The following is a 15,097-nucleotide window of genomic DNA, read 5'->3' as shown; positions in this document are numbered from 1 at the left end:
TTTTCAAAGTGTATTCGAAAGAAAATTTAGAGCCCTCTTTTAGGCATCCTTTTTCTGCATACAACTTGATTAATAATAATTTTAAACTTGTATTTAATAAAACATAGACTCAGTTTTGTCTGAAAATGTATTACAATTTATTTCTGCCATTTTTGTGTAAAATTTACAGAAACAGTGTTACATCGTGCGCTCCAAAGGTAATGTCTCATTCCTCTAAGGCTGTGTCCTTTCCTTTTCTTTCTGTTTTTCTCTTTCTTGTTTTTCTGATCATATTGTTATGTGCATTGAACCCTTTCTTAGGCCTGAGGTTCTTTGGGGGGGTGGGTGAGAACGTGCTTTTATCAAAAAGATGATTTTTCTCTTCAGCAGTATCATAAACCAATTTAAACTTGAGTGAAGAAAGGTATTTGTCCTTCTGTAAATAACCTGCACAACAGTGTCTATTAAAAGGCAGATTTTGAATGGTGTAAATGATGAGAGCTCTATATAGAAATGTTCTAATAAAGTATTATTTTGGGGGGATGAACTCATCATGACTTTAAGTTTCCATAATGCCAAGACAAGAGGTAGGTTTGCTCCCGGTTAAGTTCTGAAGCCAAAGCAAATATTCAAAGATCAATGCAGAAAACCTTTGAATGTTTTTATAAAGTGCACTTTTGCAGAATAAATGTCAGATTACAGCCCTGACACTGAGGTGAGAAAACTTTCAAAAGCACCACAAGGATTTAGGGCTCTGTTTTCCATGGGAAGTCGTTCAGTCACCCAAGTCCTTGTGGTGCATCTGAAAGGTTTCCCTGTGGGACAGAGCTTCCCCTGGAGTTCTCCCTTGGTGAACAAGGACAGAAACCCTGTCCCTTTTACCTCTCAAACTGCCAGAGGAGTGGGGCTGCCTCTGCTTGGGTTTTAATGCACCAACCACCCCTTCCTCTGCTCAGTAGGCACCAGTCCAAAGGCACCTCCTGCTTAGGTAATTTGCTTAATTAGTCTCCAATGCTGCTGCAGCATGGCAGGAGCACCTGCAGGCTCCCCAGCCCTGGTTTTGAGCCTGTTGCTGTTTCCAGCTAATTCTAAACCCTCAGTCTTCACTACTATTGGTTTCATTGAAGTAACCCACTTCTATTTTTTTCACCCCTTTAAATCAGCTTCATAATTAAAGCCACTTAAACTGTTTACTTAGCAGCAGGTTGCTAATGCAGTTAACTCTTGCTTCAAGAGCTTCAAAAGCCATAAGGGTTTTTCTTTTTGTAGCAATATGCTGTGTTAGCAAGGAAAAATCAAAGAACACCCACTGCTATTGAGAAATTTAATGTTGTGTTAATAGCATTTCTTCCCCTGTGTTAACCCAAAGAAGCTTTCTGTGTTATTCAGTATTAAGGAAATGGGTGGGCTGGTTGACATTTAGAGCTTAAAAAAAAAAATCAAGAGTGTAAACACTCCTGATTCACAGTTCCACCTTTTGGGATGTGCTCAGCACTGCAGGGTTTTGTGACCTAACAGTTCAAAACTCGAGGGAAAAGAAGTGTTTAAGAAGTAATATTTTATTCTAGCAGTAAAAAGCTGACTTCTTCATACCAAATCAGTGTTACTGTAAACCTAGAAAAATCACCTGTGATTGATTATTTATTTTGAGAGAGGGGAGTTCATTTAAAAGCACAATAGTGCTTGGGAGGAGAGAGAGAAAGAATGTTTTCAGAAGTGATTTCTATTTTATTTCTCCCCCAATATTTGAGCAAGCTCTGATGTTCTTTACTCAATATTCCTGCATAGCAGGATCCCCTGTGCAGCAGGAATTCAGGCTCACTTGGAGAAGTAACTTTAGTTTGCTTTTGGAAAAGGATTCACAGCATTAGAATCCAAAAGATTTGTACAAAAGGCAGTTGCATTTTCCATTCAGGCTCAGTGTGAGAAGCTGAAAAATAGAGGGGAAATGTGCATTTATCAGTGAGGTGTAGGTGGCACAGAATGTCTGCTGTTGATTTTGGGAAGCCTGAGTATTTGAGCTGAAGTGTTTGATGATTTAAGACAGAAATATTCCTTTGTATTCCGAGTCAGGAGGCCAAGCAGGTAAATGGGGAGTGAGAAAGAAGTGGAGGGAGGTGAGGGGAAGCAGACAATCTCTCACATATCATAACTCTTCTTTTTTAAAATAAACTGTCTTTAAAGTGACCTTGCAATCTAAGAAGCTGACAAGCTCAGAAACATTTAAATCCCACTGGTCACCTAATATTTATCACCAAATTGTATCTTCTCTGTGATTAAAAATCATAAAGTTGCATTAAATGTGTATTTAAAGACACTTGGAAATTGTTTACTGCATGCATGAAATGATACTTGGTACAGCTTTCAGTATGCACACTTAGCTAAACTTGAAACAAATATAATGTAAAAGTTTAAGAAAGCCTGTATGTATAATCTGTAATTTTAATTTGTTAATTCCATGTATTTAACTGTGTTTTTTCACTATTTTTGTCTTACCTTCACCTCTTTTTTTTTTTTCTGTGTCATTCTCCTCTTTTACTTCATCTGAATCCCTGATTTTATTTTATTTTACCATCTTCCCATCTTGCTGTTTGTCCAACAGAACAACAAAACCTGCTCCTCATCTCGATGGGTAAGAATCCTTTCCAATTTCTCAAATGATTGCTGAAGTTTGAGGGTTATATTGAAAGTAGACAACAATGGGGAAACAAATCCTTCACTCTGTGGAAATTATACAATGGGATGAGATGGAAAACAATAGTTTCAGTTCTATAAAAATTTCAAGTTGCAACTTATTTCCTAAAGCAGGACAAAAACTTGAATTGTCTTAAATCCTAGGATTATTTCTTTAAAACTGCTTGCTGCCCTCAGCCTATAAATCTGGGAGTTGAATTGCCAAATTTAATATATTTGAGCAGTCATCTCTTTTGGGGCTTGTTTTTATCCCTGAAATTTATGGGGCAAATGGAAGACAGAAAGAGAAATGTGGTACCATAGAACAAAACCAAGGATTCCTTTATTTTAGCTGTCCCTGCAATGCCAGGGGGGAATTGTATCCTGGGTTTGTAGAGATCTATAAATTCTGCTTCTCTGGGGAGGTGTTCTGTCATGTTTATAGATGGGCTCTTGATCTCTGTTGCACAAAACTGCAAAAATAGAAGGGTGGGTTAGGAATTTTAATCTGTTTACTCTGCCCTTGTTGAGGAGACGAGACTGCTTCAGTTTGAGGGAAATACTTGATGTCAGAGTGGATCTTTGTTTCACATTGCATAAAATCTTAGCATTGTTGTCAATGTTAAACATAAAACAATAAAAAAATTAAATGCATTAAGAGCTCAATGTTTCTATCTCAGACTGACTTTTAAAATGTGAAATTAATTGGAAAATCATCACAACGACTCACAGACGTTTTGTACTTTGTAAATACTTCCTTTCTGCAGCGTGCACGTTGTCTTTGGACTGGTTATTTCTGGGTTTGAAGTCATAGAACAGATAGAAAATCTCAAAACCGACACTGCCAGCAGGCCCTACGCAGACGTGCGAGTCATCGACTGCGGGGTGCTGGTCACCAGGTCAGCTAAAGATGGTGAGTTCCCCGAGTTATTTAACTTGAATTCAGCATTCCCAAATTAGCGATGTTTATGCGTGGGGAATGGGTTTGTAGGGAATTCTCCGAGCCTGACAGAAGGCTCACACAGTGTGTGCATCTGTGTGCAAACTGAGGTGAGAAATGCTGACTTGGAAACGCCATGGAATGGACAGACATTGCTGAGAGAGAAATGGAACCAGGGACAAGCTTCAAAGGATGGCCTTGCAAATAAGACTGGATCCTTTGGAGAAACAGAGCTATGACAAATACATTGTAATAAGACCCACGAGGGGTAATTTTAGATGATTGGCTTTAAGGCATTTTCAGCATGGTGTTGCTAAAGCTGATAGGCCAAGAAACACTTTATAATGTTTTGTAATTAGGAAATAGTTGGCTTCTGATTGTGATGGTGTGAATGATAACATCTGCATTGTCTCACCCTTCTCATGAGACTGAAAATGGAATAAAAGTGTTTAAAACACCTCTCAGTTGCCCCAGCTCTGGGTCAGAAAAGGGAATAACCCAGCATCCCCCTCCCAGGAGCTGTTCCTGATCTCTCTTCTTGCTGTGCTCCAGAACCTGGTGAATCACAGAGTTCCTTTTGTTCTTCAGGGGTTTCAGGGTGGCTTGTCTATTCTCGAAGCAAATAGGGAAGAGCTCAAGGTCTGTTGGAGTTTAATCAATATAATTGTGCCAGTGTGACCCTGGGAGCTCGGGGATTTCCCCCAGAACAGGAGGGACTGGAATCACTTAGATTTGAAAAATAAGATAGGTGATGATGTATCCGAAGTTCAAACAGAAATGAGTGGGTCAGAAAAGGGCTTTGTCCAACACTCATGTTCTCAGAGAGTACAACAATTCCACCAACAGCTAAAAATCATTATGGTAGGCGTGTAGAATCTTAATTAATTTTTGTGAGCCTGTAAAACGTAAATCTTGGTGTAGGAGAGGAAGGCACAGCAAAAGAATATTTTATGCTCTCAACATTTGTCCCCTGTTCATGTTAGAAGTTGACATGGCAAACTCAAAAAGGAAGGAAAAGTTATTTTTCTGTGTTTGAAAGAGGGAGACACAAATGCGCTTTTCTGAAAGTTGATTTTTATGCATTTTCCAAAGGTTTATTTTAAGATTCTGTAAAGTCAATATATGCAATATATGTGGTCAAGTTTACTTTTCTTTTCATGAAGATTCATAGAGAATAAATGATCTTAAATGCATGTTTTGAAGTCTCTGTGAATTAGTGGAGTGTTGCAAGTTTGCATTTTCTATCTGGTTTTCCTTAGGATAAGGTGGTAATTTATGTCCTTTAGAGAAAGTCAAGAGGAGCTCTAGTGTGAAAGTGTGAGGATGCAGAAAAGAGGAAATAACAAAGTTTTAAACATAAAAAATACACAACTGGGCCAGCAATGAATTTATTCTTAATCTTTGGTTTGCAACCTGTGCATTGTTTCTAAAATTACCTAATTTTTTTACTAGAAGTGGTCTTTGCTTATCTGTATATTCTGTCTTTGCTGGAAAATATTTGTATAATACCAACATGGATTTAAACTGGGCACAATCAGATGAATTTTTACTTCTTTGATATTTTGAAAATGTTCACAGTGCTTTTCTAAAATGGCCCATTTGTATATTTATACATGTATGAAATGGTGTGCTTTGTGCTTTTACATGCACACACGTGCACAGTGCCAATTGAAAATATCTGTTCAAGCTTTGGAGAAGAAGAAGAAAGTCTGCTCTGACTCAGAAGCCTCAGAGTCCTCTTCCAGTGCATCCAGCTCTTCAGAATCCTCCTCTGAGAGTGAGGCTGAGAATGAAAGGAGCAGGAGGAAAAAGAGGAAAAGAAGAGCTAAAACCAAACAGTCCAGGAAACGAAGGAAGGAGGAGAGGAAGAAGGAGGATCCAAGGTGCAAGCGAACCTCAAGCCAAAGACGGTGACTGTTCTCAAAAATCTAAAAATAACAGTAAAATCTGGGGAATTCTGTTTTCATTAAGTGCTCAAGCAGTAAATATGAAAATGCTTTTAAGTTTGGGGTTTGATGCATGATTTTATAAACAAAAAACCCTAAAGTTGAGCTTGTTGAATTTTCCATGAAATGGAAGATCTTTGTAGATAAAAGCGAGAGTGATGTTGAAATGACTAAATCCCAGCATGTGAAACTATTCAGAGCTCAGCACACCTGTGTAAAACCGAGATTTCAGGCAAATTGCAGAACTTTGTACACATATTTGATTAACTTTTAAAATATTTCACAACAAGCTGTAAATGAAAAGCAGAATTACTTGCTGTAAAGCAAGAACTGAACTTTCTCTCCAGTAATAATCACCCATCCTCCCTTTAGCCTAAAACGGGTTGTGGAACACATCTTGGTTGTTAACCCAGCTTTAAGTTTGATGCATCTTGTCTTGGAATCCAGTTGGACAAGGGATTTTCCCAGCTAACTGTGATTTCTCACCCTGCTCTTTCCCTTAGCAGCCTTTCTGACAAGAGCGATGTCGCAGACAAAGTCGACCTTAGCACCAAGCGGGACAAGCCCGTGGTACGTCCTGAAGAAATCCCCCCAGTGCCTGAAAATAGATTTTTGCTCAGAAGAGATGTGCCTGTTGTCAATGTAGAGCCTGAACCGTAAGGAACTCTGAGCTTTTTATTCTGACTTGCTGAAAACTGTGCATGAAATATTCCTGTTAACATTCTCTTCCTTTTGCTGCTGACTGCAGTGTCAGAATTGCTACATGTGGTCATTTCATTGGCCTTTTTACAGTTTCTTTTCCTTGTGACCTGTGCCAAGGGTTTTAAGTGAGATCTTGAGATTATTTCATTGGTCTTTAAGATGTTAAATTCAATTAAAAACAATTAATGAATAATTTCAGAAGTAATAATGCAATGCAAACCACAGGAAATGCTTGATTGCAAGGGAAACTTTGGATTGGGAGAGGTGATTTTTTTGTCTTTCTCAGACTGATGAAGAAACTTTGGTTCAGAATCAGTCCCCTGGAATTTCATGACTTTAGTAGTGTTTGAGAATAAGAGAAAATGCTCTTCTTTTGCTACAAAGGAAGTCACAAGTTCACAAGATGCTTTCAATGTGCTTTGTACCTCCACTGTCACATTTCATTGCTTTTGTAGCTGAGCCAATCCATTACAGTAGATTAGCTCTAAAATCAGTGTTGGGTTTGTTTGGTGTTGGGGTTTTTATTTTCCCTTAATGGTACAGTCTCCTGTAAGTCTTTTCTTGGAACATCACTCAAGTTCCCAAAGATTTACTCACTACTTTTGAGGATATTACATAGGCTGAAAGAAGCAAAGCTTTAGAACCTGTGAACTATCCTGAACTGAGATCCTGAAACTCTTCTGTCCGTGTTGTCTTCAGGATTTGTGCCCCAAACACAAGTTAACCTCTTGTGACAGTGTTTTGCAAGTTCATTGTTAGCAGGGATTTCTGTGTCAAGAGATCAGCCTGCACATTTGGTTGAAAACAAATACATGTTGATTTGCCTTTTGTTGCAGAACTCTCTTGCTTTGTTTCTTGAAAAAGACACTGAATTCTGTCTGAAAATGAATAAGATGATGAATATTTCTCATGTTTAACTTAAACTAATTGTAAGTTAATTGTTTTTTTTGCTGTGTAACTTCATACTTTGTTAATTTATGTAGGAAGCTTCTTGATGCTGCGCCAGTTCTGACTGACCAGAAACCATCAGTCTCCAAATCTGGACGGAAAATTAAAGGAAGAGGCACAATAGTATGTGACAATTTTATTTATTTCTTTATTTCCTCTCACCCAGAGTAACATCCCTGACTTTGAGTTTTGAATTTCCCTAGAGGGCTTTGTATGGCACTTTATTTACATGTTGTAGGATCCAGTTTAGAAAGCATTGAAGTCATGTCAGGTAGTTGATTTTACAAAATTTCTTTTCCATCCTTCCCGTCTTTTAACTTAATTGTTTGGAGAGCAAAATGCCTAAATGGAATGTTTGGAAATACTTATGTAAATAAAGACTTGGGGAAAAATAACTTAAAGCGGAGTGGAATTGGCTTCTGCCAGATATTGGGGTTTCTGTCCTCTTTTTCATCATTTTGGCACCTTCTCAGCAAAATTAAGAATGAAAAAAGATAACATTTAGGGTTGACAGATGGAGAAACACATTTTTCTTCCATCTCTTACAGTCTTTATTAGCACAGTTTCTGTCCAGGTGTGATGTTTTTCAAAATATTTGTTTGTAGGTTCCACGAGACTCCAGAGTATAAAATGTGAGAATCAGGGAGGTCCATGACACCCTTCAATATTTAAGGCCATTCTTCTGTAAAAGCTGTTTTTTATGTAGATATTGCTTCAGCTGAAATAATAGAGAAGTTCAGGTTATCTTGATTTTGTTTTTTATATAAGAAAGATGTTTTAAAGCCTTCTGTAATTACCTGGATAAATAAATGCATTCATCTTTGTGAGTTTATTCTGGGGGACAACACTTTTTTTACCCCATTTTATTGCTTTCATAAGTGGCTCAAAATAATTGAGTCAAATCCAGATGTGCTTTTATTGAGTCAATGAGCATCTGATTTCCTCACAGAATTTACCTAAGTGTGTATCCCACTGGGTAATGGAAAATAATGAGTTAGCAATAGCAGAGTTCTTCTTTCTCTGCTGCACAAGTAGCTCTTGTTGCCTACTTAAATGCTCTGCCTAAGCATAATTTTTCAAATGTGAAGCTTCATTGCTCTTTTTTATGAAAGAGTTTGGGGGTTTTTTGTGATTTTTTTTTTGTGTTCAGTTTCTTATTTTTTTAATTGCTTTAAAGTGACTTAATCAGGATTCCCATTTCTGTAGAGTTGAACAGCAGTAACTTTTGAAATGGGCTTTGTCTTTGCTCCTACAAACGTGAATAGTCTGACTGAAGTGAAACATCTGTGCTTTAAAAACGAGGGTGGTTATCTGCACTAATCGCATTATTCCAAAAGGGAATCCATGGCCTCTTCCTTTCACATTTCCAAAAGCTGGGTGAGCTGCTGGCCTCTCTCAGGCTTTGCAGAATGCTCGATAAAAAGTATAAAAGATGCAGTAGTTGTGTAAGAAAGCCTTGTGAGCTGTGTGTGTTTGCTGTCCCAGCGCTATCACACCCCGCCGGGGTCGCGCTCCTGCTCCGAGTCGGACGACGAGGAGAGCAGCGAGACCCCTCCCCACTGGAAGGAGGAGATGCAGAGGCTGCGGACGTACCGAGCACCCAGCGGGGAGAAGTGGAGCAAAGGAGACAAGTAAGAGCCTCACCACAGCTCTGAGATGGCCTGGCCTTTGGCAAGCCCTCGTTGGTTGTGTAGATGTAACCATGGCAGTACCAGGATGAGAGGAAACAGCCTCATGTTGTGCCAGGGGAGGTTTAGATTGGATATTAGGAAATTATTTTTTTCACAGAAAACACTGGAGCAGGCTGCCCAGGGAGTGTGGAGTCACCACCCCTGGAAGTGCTCAGAAAATGTGGATGTAGCACCTGAGGACATGGTTTAGTGAGAGGAAACGGCCTCAAGTTGTGCCAGAGGAGGTTTAAATTGGATATTAGGAAATTTTTTTTTTCACAGAAAACACTGCGGCAGGCTGCCCAGGGAAGTGTGGAGCCTGGAAGCACTGAAAAAACATGGATATGGCACTTGAGGACGTGGTTTAGTGCTGAATCAGGTGGTGGGACTTGGTAATCTTAAAGATCTTTTCCAGCCTTAAGGATTCAGTGGTTTCCTTCTCCTCAAAGTGGATTACATGCTTTCTTTGGAGTAAAACAATCAAATCCACTAAGTCTTTATTGTTTTAGTTGTATGTTCTTTCAGCAGTTGCAAACGGTGTGATGGATGGAAATCAGCTCTCCAGAATTCCTGATGGCTTGATACTAAATATGAGCTTCTATCAAATTACAGGAGACAAATCTTAAAAGGAAAACTTAAAAATATTATATCTGAATAGTAGTGCATAATTGCAAATGTTTCAGATTATTCTTTTTTATGTACTGAGATGTTTTAAAACTTGTATTTAAGCGTAGTTTAAGGAGCCTGTTTTGTAAAGGTCGAAGTCCTGCAGACTGAGGTAATTAAAACTTTAAATCTCTTTACATGGGTCCTAAAATATGCAAAACTTGCTTGTGTTGGCTGATTTATTTCTTAGGAAGAAATAGCTCTTGATAGTGATGTAATTCTGCATCTTAAAATGAGTGTAAGGAACTCAAAGCAATTCTCAGGTTTTAAGTGTGTGCGCTAGGGTTTGTGTAATCTTATTTAAAATTAAGTTTAAAAATACCTAATTTATCTAAAGGTTTTTAAAGATTTTCCACTTAGTCTGGGGTTTCTTTGTTTGTTTTCCAGGTTGAGTGACCCCTGTAGCAGCAGGTGGGATGAGAGGAGTGCATCCCGGAGATCCAGGTCTTGGTCCCATAACGGTTATGCTGATCTGAGCACTGTGAGATACTCCAGCCATCACAAGAAGCACAGGAAAGAGAAGAAGAAGGTGAAGCATAAAAAGAAATCTAAAAAGCAGAAGCATTTCAAGAAGCACAAGCAAACAAAGAAAAAGAAAACATCAGCCTCATCAGATGTAGAATCCTCTCATTCCTTCCACAGGAGGACAAAATCATCTTGTGATCGTGAGAGGAAATCTCGTTCTTCCTCTTTGTCTTCCAGGCGTTCATCCAGGAGAGACTGGTCTAAATCTGATAAGGAAGACCAGAGCTTGTCATCTTTATCAAGCAGAGGGTCTCGATCGTACTACAGATCCAGATCCAGGTCTCGATCTAAATCAAGGTCTTACTCCAGAAGAAGTTCTAGATCAAGATCAGCCTCTAAATCATCGCGATCTCGAAGTAGGTCGCGGTCAAGTTCTAACCCCAGACAGCAAAAGACTGTTCCCAGTCCTCCACGAAATATTTCAGCACGGTTAAATGACACTAAGCTGACCAAGACTGCTGAGCCTGTCCGAGCAGTGATACTGCCCAGTGACAAAGTTATCGTGCCACCAGTTGTCCCAGAAAGCCTCCCTGTCATACCCTTAAGTGACAGTCCCCCACCTTCAAGGTGGAAACCTGGGCAGAAACCTTGGAAGCCATCGTATGAACGAATCCAGGAGATGAAAGCTAAAACAACCCACTTAATTCCCACCCAAACTAATTACAATTTAGTGGTCGTTAAGGAGGCCAACACTTCTTCCTCCTACCGCAAGCAGGAGAGGAGCTCCGAGAGCGATCGGAGCGGTTATTCCAAAGGCCGCAGCGACAGGAGCTCCGAGAGCTGGCTGAGGTCCAGGAGCAGGTCCTCTCGGAGCCGCTCCTACTCAAGATCTTACTCAAGGTCTAGAAGCCCATCGAGCTCGAGGACAAAATCTCCTTCCTCTGGCAGGTCACCGTCCCCGAGTAAATACCGCAGTGACAGGTCGGGGTACAGCGAGTCCACGTCCGACTATTCCCTCAGCGACGAGGACAGGCACAGGAGCAAAAGGAAACCCACATCCAGCGATCCCAAAGCTCGGGGCCTCAAACTGAGGCAGGAAACGAGCTCGGATAGCACTTTGCCTTACAAGCATCCAAAGGACTACGATGAGTCTTCCCAAGGGTTGAAGGAGAGTGACAGTTTGTCATCCTCAGACTTCTCCTCCGACAGCGAGCGCTCTGCCAAAGCCAAAGCGGTCCAAGAAAAAGAAGGCCGCTTTCTGTTAGAAGGGGATGCTGAGAAACAGGATAAAAATAACTTAAGTTCTGAGAGAGGGGAGGAGAAAGCCAAGGGTGAGCGGGGTTCTGATCACTCCAAAAAGAAAGCAGCTAAGGAGAAATGCTCAGAGCAGCCCAGAGGTGGTGCAAAAACAAAACGCAAATCCTACTCAGGTAGCAAATGGGACTCGGAGTCGAACTCTGAAAGAGGAGAGGCAAAGCATAATAGGGTGGATTCCAGACCCTCCTCTGGGAAAGAAGAAGGAGAGGCCACCTCAGGGTCTGACACGGAGCTTAGTGTTACCAAAAGGATAAAAAAACAAACCAATTCCTCAGAGGGCTTTTTGGGGTCTGACTGCGTGTGGAAGACAAGCAAACAGTTGTCAACTTCTGAATCTGAGAGTTCTTGTTCCAGCTCAGCAGACACTCGAGGCAAGTTGAAAAAACACAAACATGGGTTGAAAAAGACTCCTAAAAAATCACATTCCAAAAAAGCCAAAGAAAAATCGAAAGGCAAAAAGGAGAAAAAACACAAAGTCCAGAAAAGAAAAGAAATGTTTCATTGGCAGCCCCCCCTTGAGTTTGGGGAAGAAGAGGATGATGAGATAAATGAAAAGCCGGTTACCAAGGATGATAAAAAAGAAAAGCAGCTTAGCAGGGACATAAAGGATAAAAAACAAGTTTATGAAAAGGATGAAATAGTCACAGATAAAATGGGAAATGGTGAAAAGTCATGTGTGAATGAAAACCTTTTAGATAAAAACACCTCATGTGGGGCCTCGCCAGATCGCAGCAACCTTAATAAAGAGCCCATTGAAACAAGCACTTCAGCTGGTATTTTAAACTCAGGAATAAACGTGGCTGATTGCAAGAGTGAGATTAAACAAGCTGAAGAAAATAACCAGAATGGGCTGGAAGATGTTATTCAGACAGATGACAACATGGAGATTTGTACTCCGGATCGTAACTCGCCAGGGAAGGTGGATGTGGATGTTTTGTCTCCTGTCATTCTCACTGCTAAACCTTTAAGTGCTGGTGTAACAAAAGAGTTACAGGTTGAGACCCCTGAGCAAGATGCTGTCAAACTGGGAAACAGCATAAGAGACTTGATTAATATTAAAGAAGAAAAAGAAACGGGAAGGCAAGAAAATAATGCTGCCCCTGTGTCTGGTGCTAAAGGCTGTAGTTTAAAAAGTGAAATTTCTGAAAATGCATCAAGCAATATGATAGACAATAAATGGAAGCCTTTGCAAGGTATTGGTAATTTAAAACTAGCAACAATTAGTACAGCCACAGAGGTTAAAACTGTAGCATCAGCACCAGAGCCTAAACCAGCAGGTTTAAGAATTGAAATAAAAGCAAAAAATAAAGTAAGGCCTGGATCTCTCTTTGATGAAGTGAGGAAAACAGCCCGGCTAAATCGTCGGCCAAGGAACCAGGAAAGTTCCAGTGAGGAGGAATCTCCAAGCAGAGATGACAACAGCCCTTCCAGGAGTCTCAGCAGGTCACGAAGTAAATCTGAGTCTAAATCCAGGCACAGAACAAGGTCCATATCCTACAGTCACTCGAGAAGTCGATCCCGAAGTTCTACATATTCATATAGGTGAGAAGCATGTGCTGCTCCCACAGCCAGCCCTGGTCAATTGAATGTTTCTTATGTTTTCAGGTTGTGGTTTTTGTTTTTTAATGGCCCCGTGTTATAGAACCCACAGAGTGGTTTGGGTTGGAAGGGACCTTAAAGACCAGTTCCAACCCCCCTGCTATGGGCAGGGACACCTTCCACTATCCCAGGGTGCTCCAAGTCCCTTCCAACATGGTTTTGGACACTTCCAGGAATCCAGGGGCAGCCACAGCTTCTCTGGGCAACCTGTGTCAGTGTGAAGTGACCTCCTTGTCCTGTCCCTTCATCCCTTGTCTCAAGTCCCTCTCCAGCTCTTCTGGAGCCCCTTTAGGCCCTTGAAGGGGCTCTGAGGTGTTCCTGGAGTCTTGCCTTCTCTGGTGAACATTCCCAGCTCTCCCCGCCTGGCTCCAGAGCAGAGGAGCTCCAGCCCTTGGATTAACTCAGTGGCTGTATTACCTACCAAGTGTGGAATAAATATTTAGCTAGAAGCTAAAGATTCATAACTTCTTCTGGTTCCCATTTTCTGCTGCTCTCCTCAGCTGTGATCTCTCTTGGTATTCTTGGTTGCAGGTCCAGGAGCTACTCGAGGAGCCGGAGCCGGGGCTGGTACAGCCGCGATCGCTCCCGGAGCCGGAGTAGCTCCTACCACAGTTACAAGAGCCGTAGGTGAGTTCACCCAGCTGGAAACAGTGCCAAGTGTGTTCTCCTCCTCTTGTTCCCCCTCTCCCCCTGCCCTCTTCAGCACTTCTGGTTTCTGTTGACTAAAAACCCCTTTGTGGTTTTCAATTTGTCAGTCGGAGCTACAGCAGGAGCCGATCCAGGAGCAGTTCCTATGGTCACCACAGTCGATCCAGGTATGGATTTGATGCCTTGTGCAGGCTGTCCTAGAACAGAGACTGGACAGAGCTATAGAATAAAGCAGGGATTCATTCAAAGGATCTCCTCCATGGATCCACCTTGGGCAGCACCAGAGCCCAGCCAGGGCTGCACCCAAGATGAACCCAAATGGTCCCAAAATGCACGAGCGCTGCCGGGGTCTCTCCCTGGGCTCAGCTCTGCTCCATGTGCACATTGCAGTTCAGTGTCCAATCCCAGCTGCAGCCCCTGCAGTCCCATCCTGCTTGTTTTTCTCTCTCCAGCCCACGGGGTTTGTGCTCTTGGGCTGAGATTTGGATCATTTGTCCTTGGTGCCCAGCTGGAGCAGGAATTGTTTTGTCTCCCTGCTCTGTGCAGAGCTCACCCTGCCCTGATGTGAACCCAGACCCACACACTAAAGCAGCACAGAATCTGAAAAATATAAAAGCTAAAACCTGAGGCATCAGATTGTCCTCTTCTACAAACTCTGCAAGAAATGTGCTGCCCATCAAATCATCTAAGTCTACTTTCATTTACATTTCTTTAAAAGAGACTTTATAATTATTGTCTATGACACTATTATATATTGTACATACTACCTATTTTATTGTACCTACTGTAATACAAATGCATATCTAAATACATATTTATTTATTAAAATACTTTTTAGGATTACTTTTATCTCATAGAATCCCGGAATGGTTTGGGTTAGACAGGACCTTAAAAATGATCCAAGCCTCTGCCATAGGCAGGGGACCAGAGTGCTCCAAGCCCCATCCAACCCGGCCTTGGACACTTCCAGGGATCTGTAGTACTTAAAACTATTACAATATCGTGATGGCAACTTGAATCAAAGCAGAATAAACACAAGACACTTTCAAAAGCTGAAAATAACCAAACCATTCTGGCATTACAGTTGTAGGTAATGCTAAAAGTAGTAGTGAACACATTTACTTTTGTTTTCTAAAATAATATTGAGTTATAAATGGAATTGCTTGGCTTGCTTTCAGAAGTATCAGCAAACAAGAATTTTACTAGGAAAAAAAGGGACAGCACAAAGCTTTATAAATGCTTAGTATGTCCTTCCTAATAAAATTTGAGATTTTTACTTTTACTTTGTTGTTGTGTTGAAACCTTCATAAAGCGTAGAATTGTTTGCCGCATCCTTGACAATAATTTCTATACATCCTCTCATATCTCCATATAAATGTCATTTAAAACAGTATTTTAGAACAGAAATCATGAATTCAGCATTACTTTTTCCCCCTTTAAAGCAGGTCCTACACCTATGACAGTTACTACAGCAGGAGTCGGAGCAGGAGCAAGAGGAGCGACAGCTACCGGAGATCCCGGAGCTACGACCGGAGATCCAGGTG

At 41.0% G+C, this 15,097-nt stretch overlaps 1 protein-coding gene across 10 annotated transcripts in view; it reads left to right on the top strand.

Moving 5' to 3' along the window:
- Positions 1–15,097, top strand: part of NKTR (natural killer cell triggering receptor) — a 37,049-nt gene that overhangs the window by 19,059 nt on the left and 2,893 nt on the right. For 3 of the 10 annotated variants that reach the window (XM_064418297.1, XM_064418228.1, XM_064418758.1), the window contains 10 exons: positions 2,582–2,611; positions 3,420–3,565; positions 5,280–5,502; positions 6,042–6,194; positions 7,224–7,311; positions 8,674–8,819; positions 9,912–12,848; positions 13,437–13,532; positions 13,661–13,720; positions 14,996–15,094. In XM_064418297.1, coding sequence (XP_064274367.1) covers positions 2,582–2,611; positions 3,420–3,565; positions 5,280–5,502; positions 6,042–6,194; positions 7,224–7,311; positions 8,674–8,819; positions 9,912–12,848; positions 13,437–13,532; positions 13,661–13,720; positions 14,996–15,094 — 3,978 coding nt within the window. Of the gene's footprint in view, positions 1–153; positions 198–2,581; positions 2,612–3,419; positions 3,566–5,279; positions 5,503–6,041; positions 6,195–7,223; positions 7,312–8,673; positions 8,820–9,911; positions 12,849–13,436; positions 13,533–13,660; positions 13,721–14,995; positions 15,095–15,097 lie in introns of those variants that run through there. The other 7 variants (XM_064418832.1, XM_064418671.1, XM_064418604.1 and 4 more) reach the window with 7 other exon arrangements.

Source organism: Passer domesticus, chromosome 1 (genome assembly GCF_036417665.1).
Source record: "Passer domesticus isolate bPasDom1 chromosome 1, bPasDom1.hap1, whole genome shotgun sequence".
Lineage (NCBI taxonomy): Eukaryota > Metazoa > Chordata > Aves > Passeriformes > Passeridae > Passer > Passer domesticus.
Note: the sequence above shows the minus strand (reverse complement) of the source record. Positions and strands in the feature narration are given on the sequence as shown.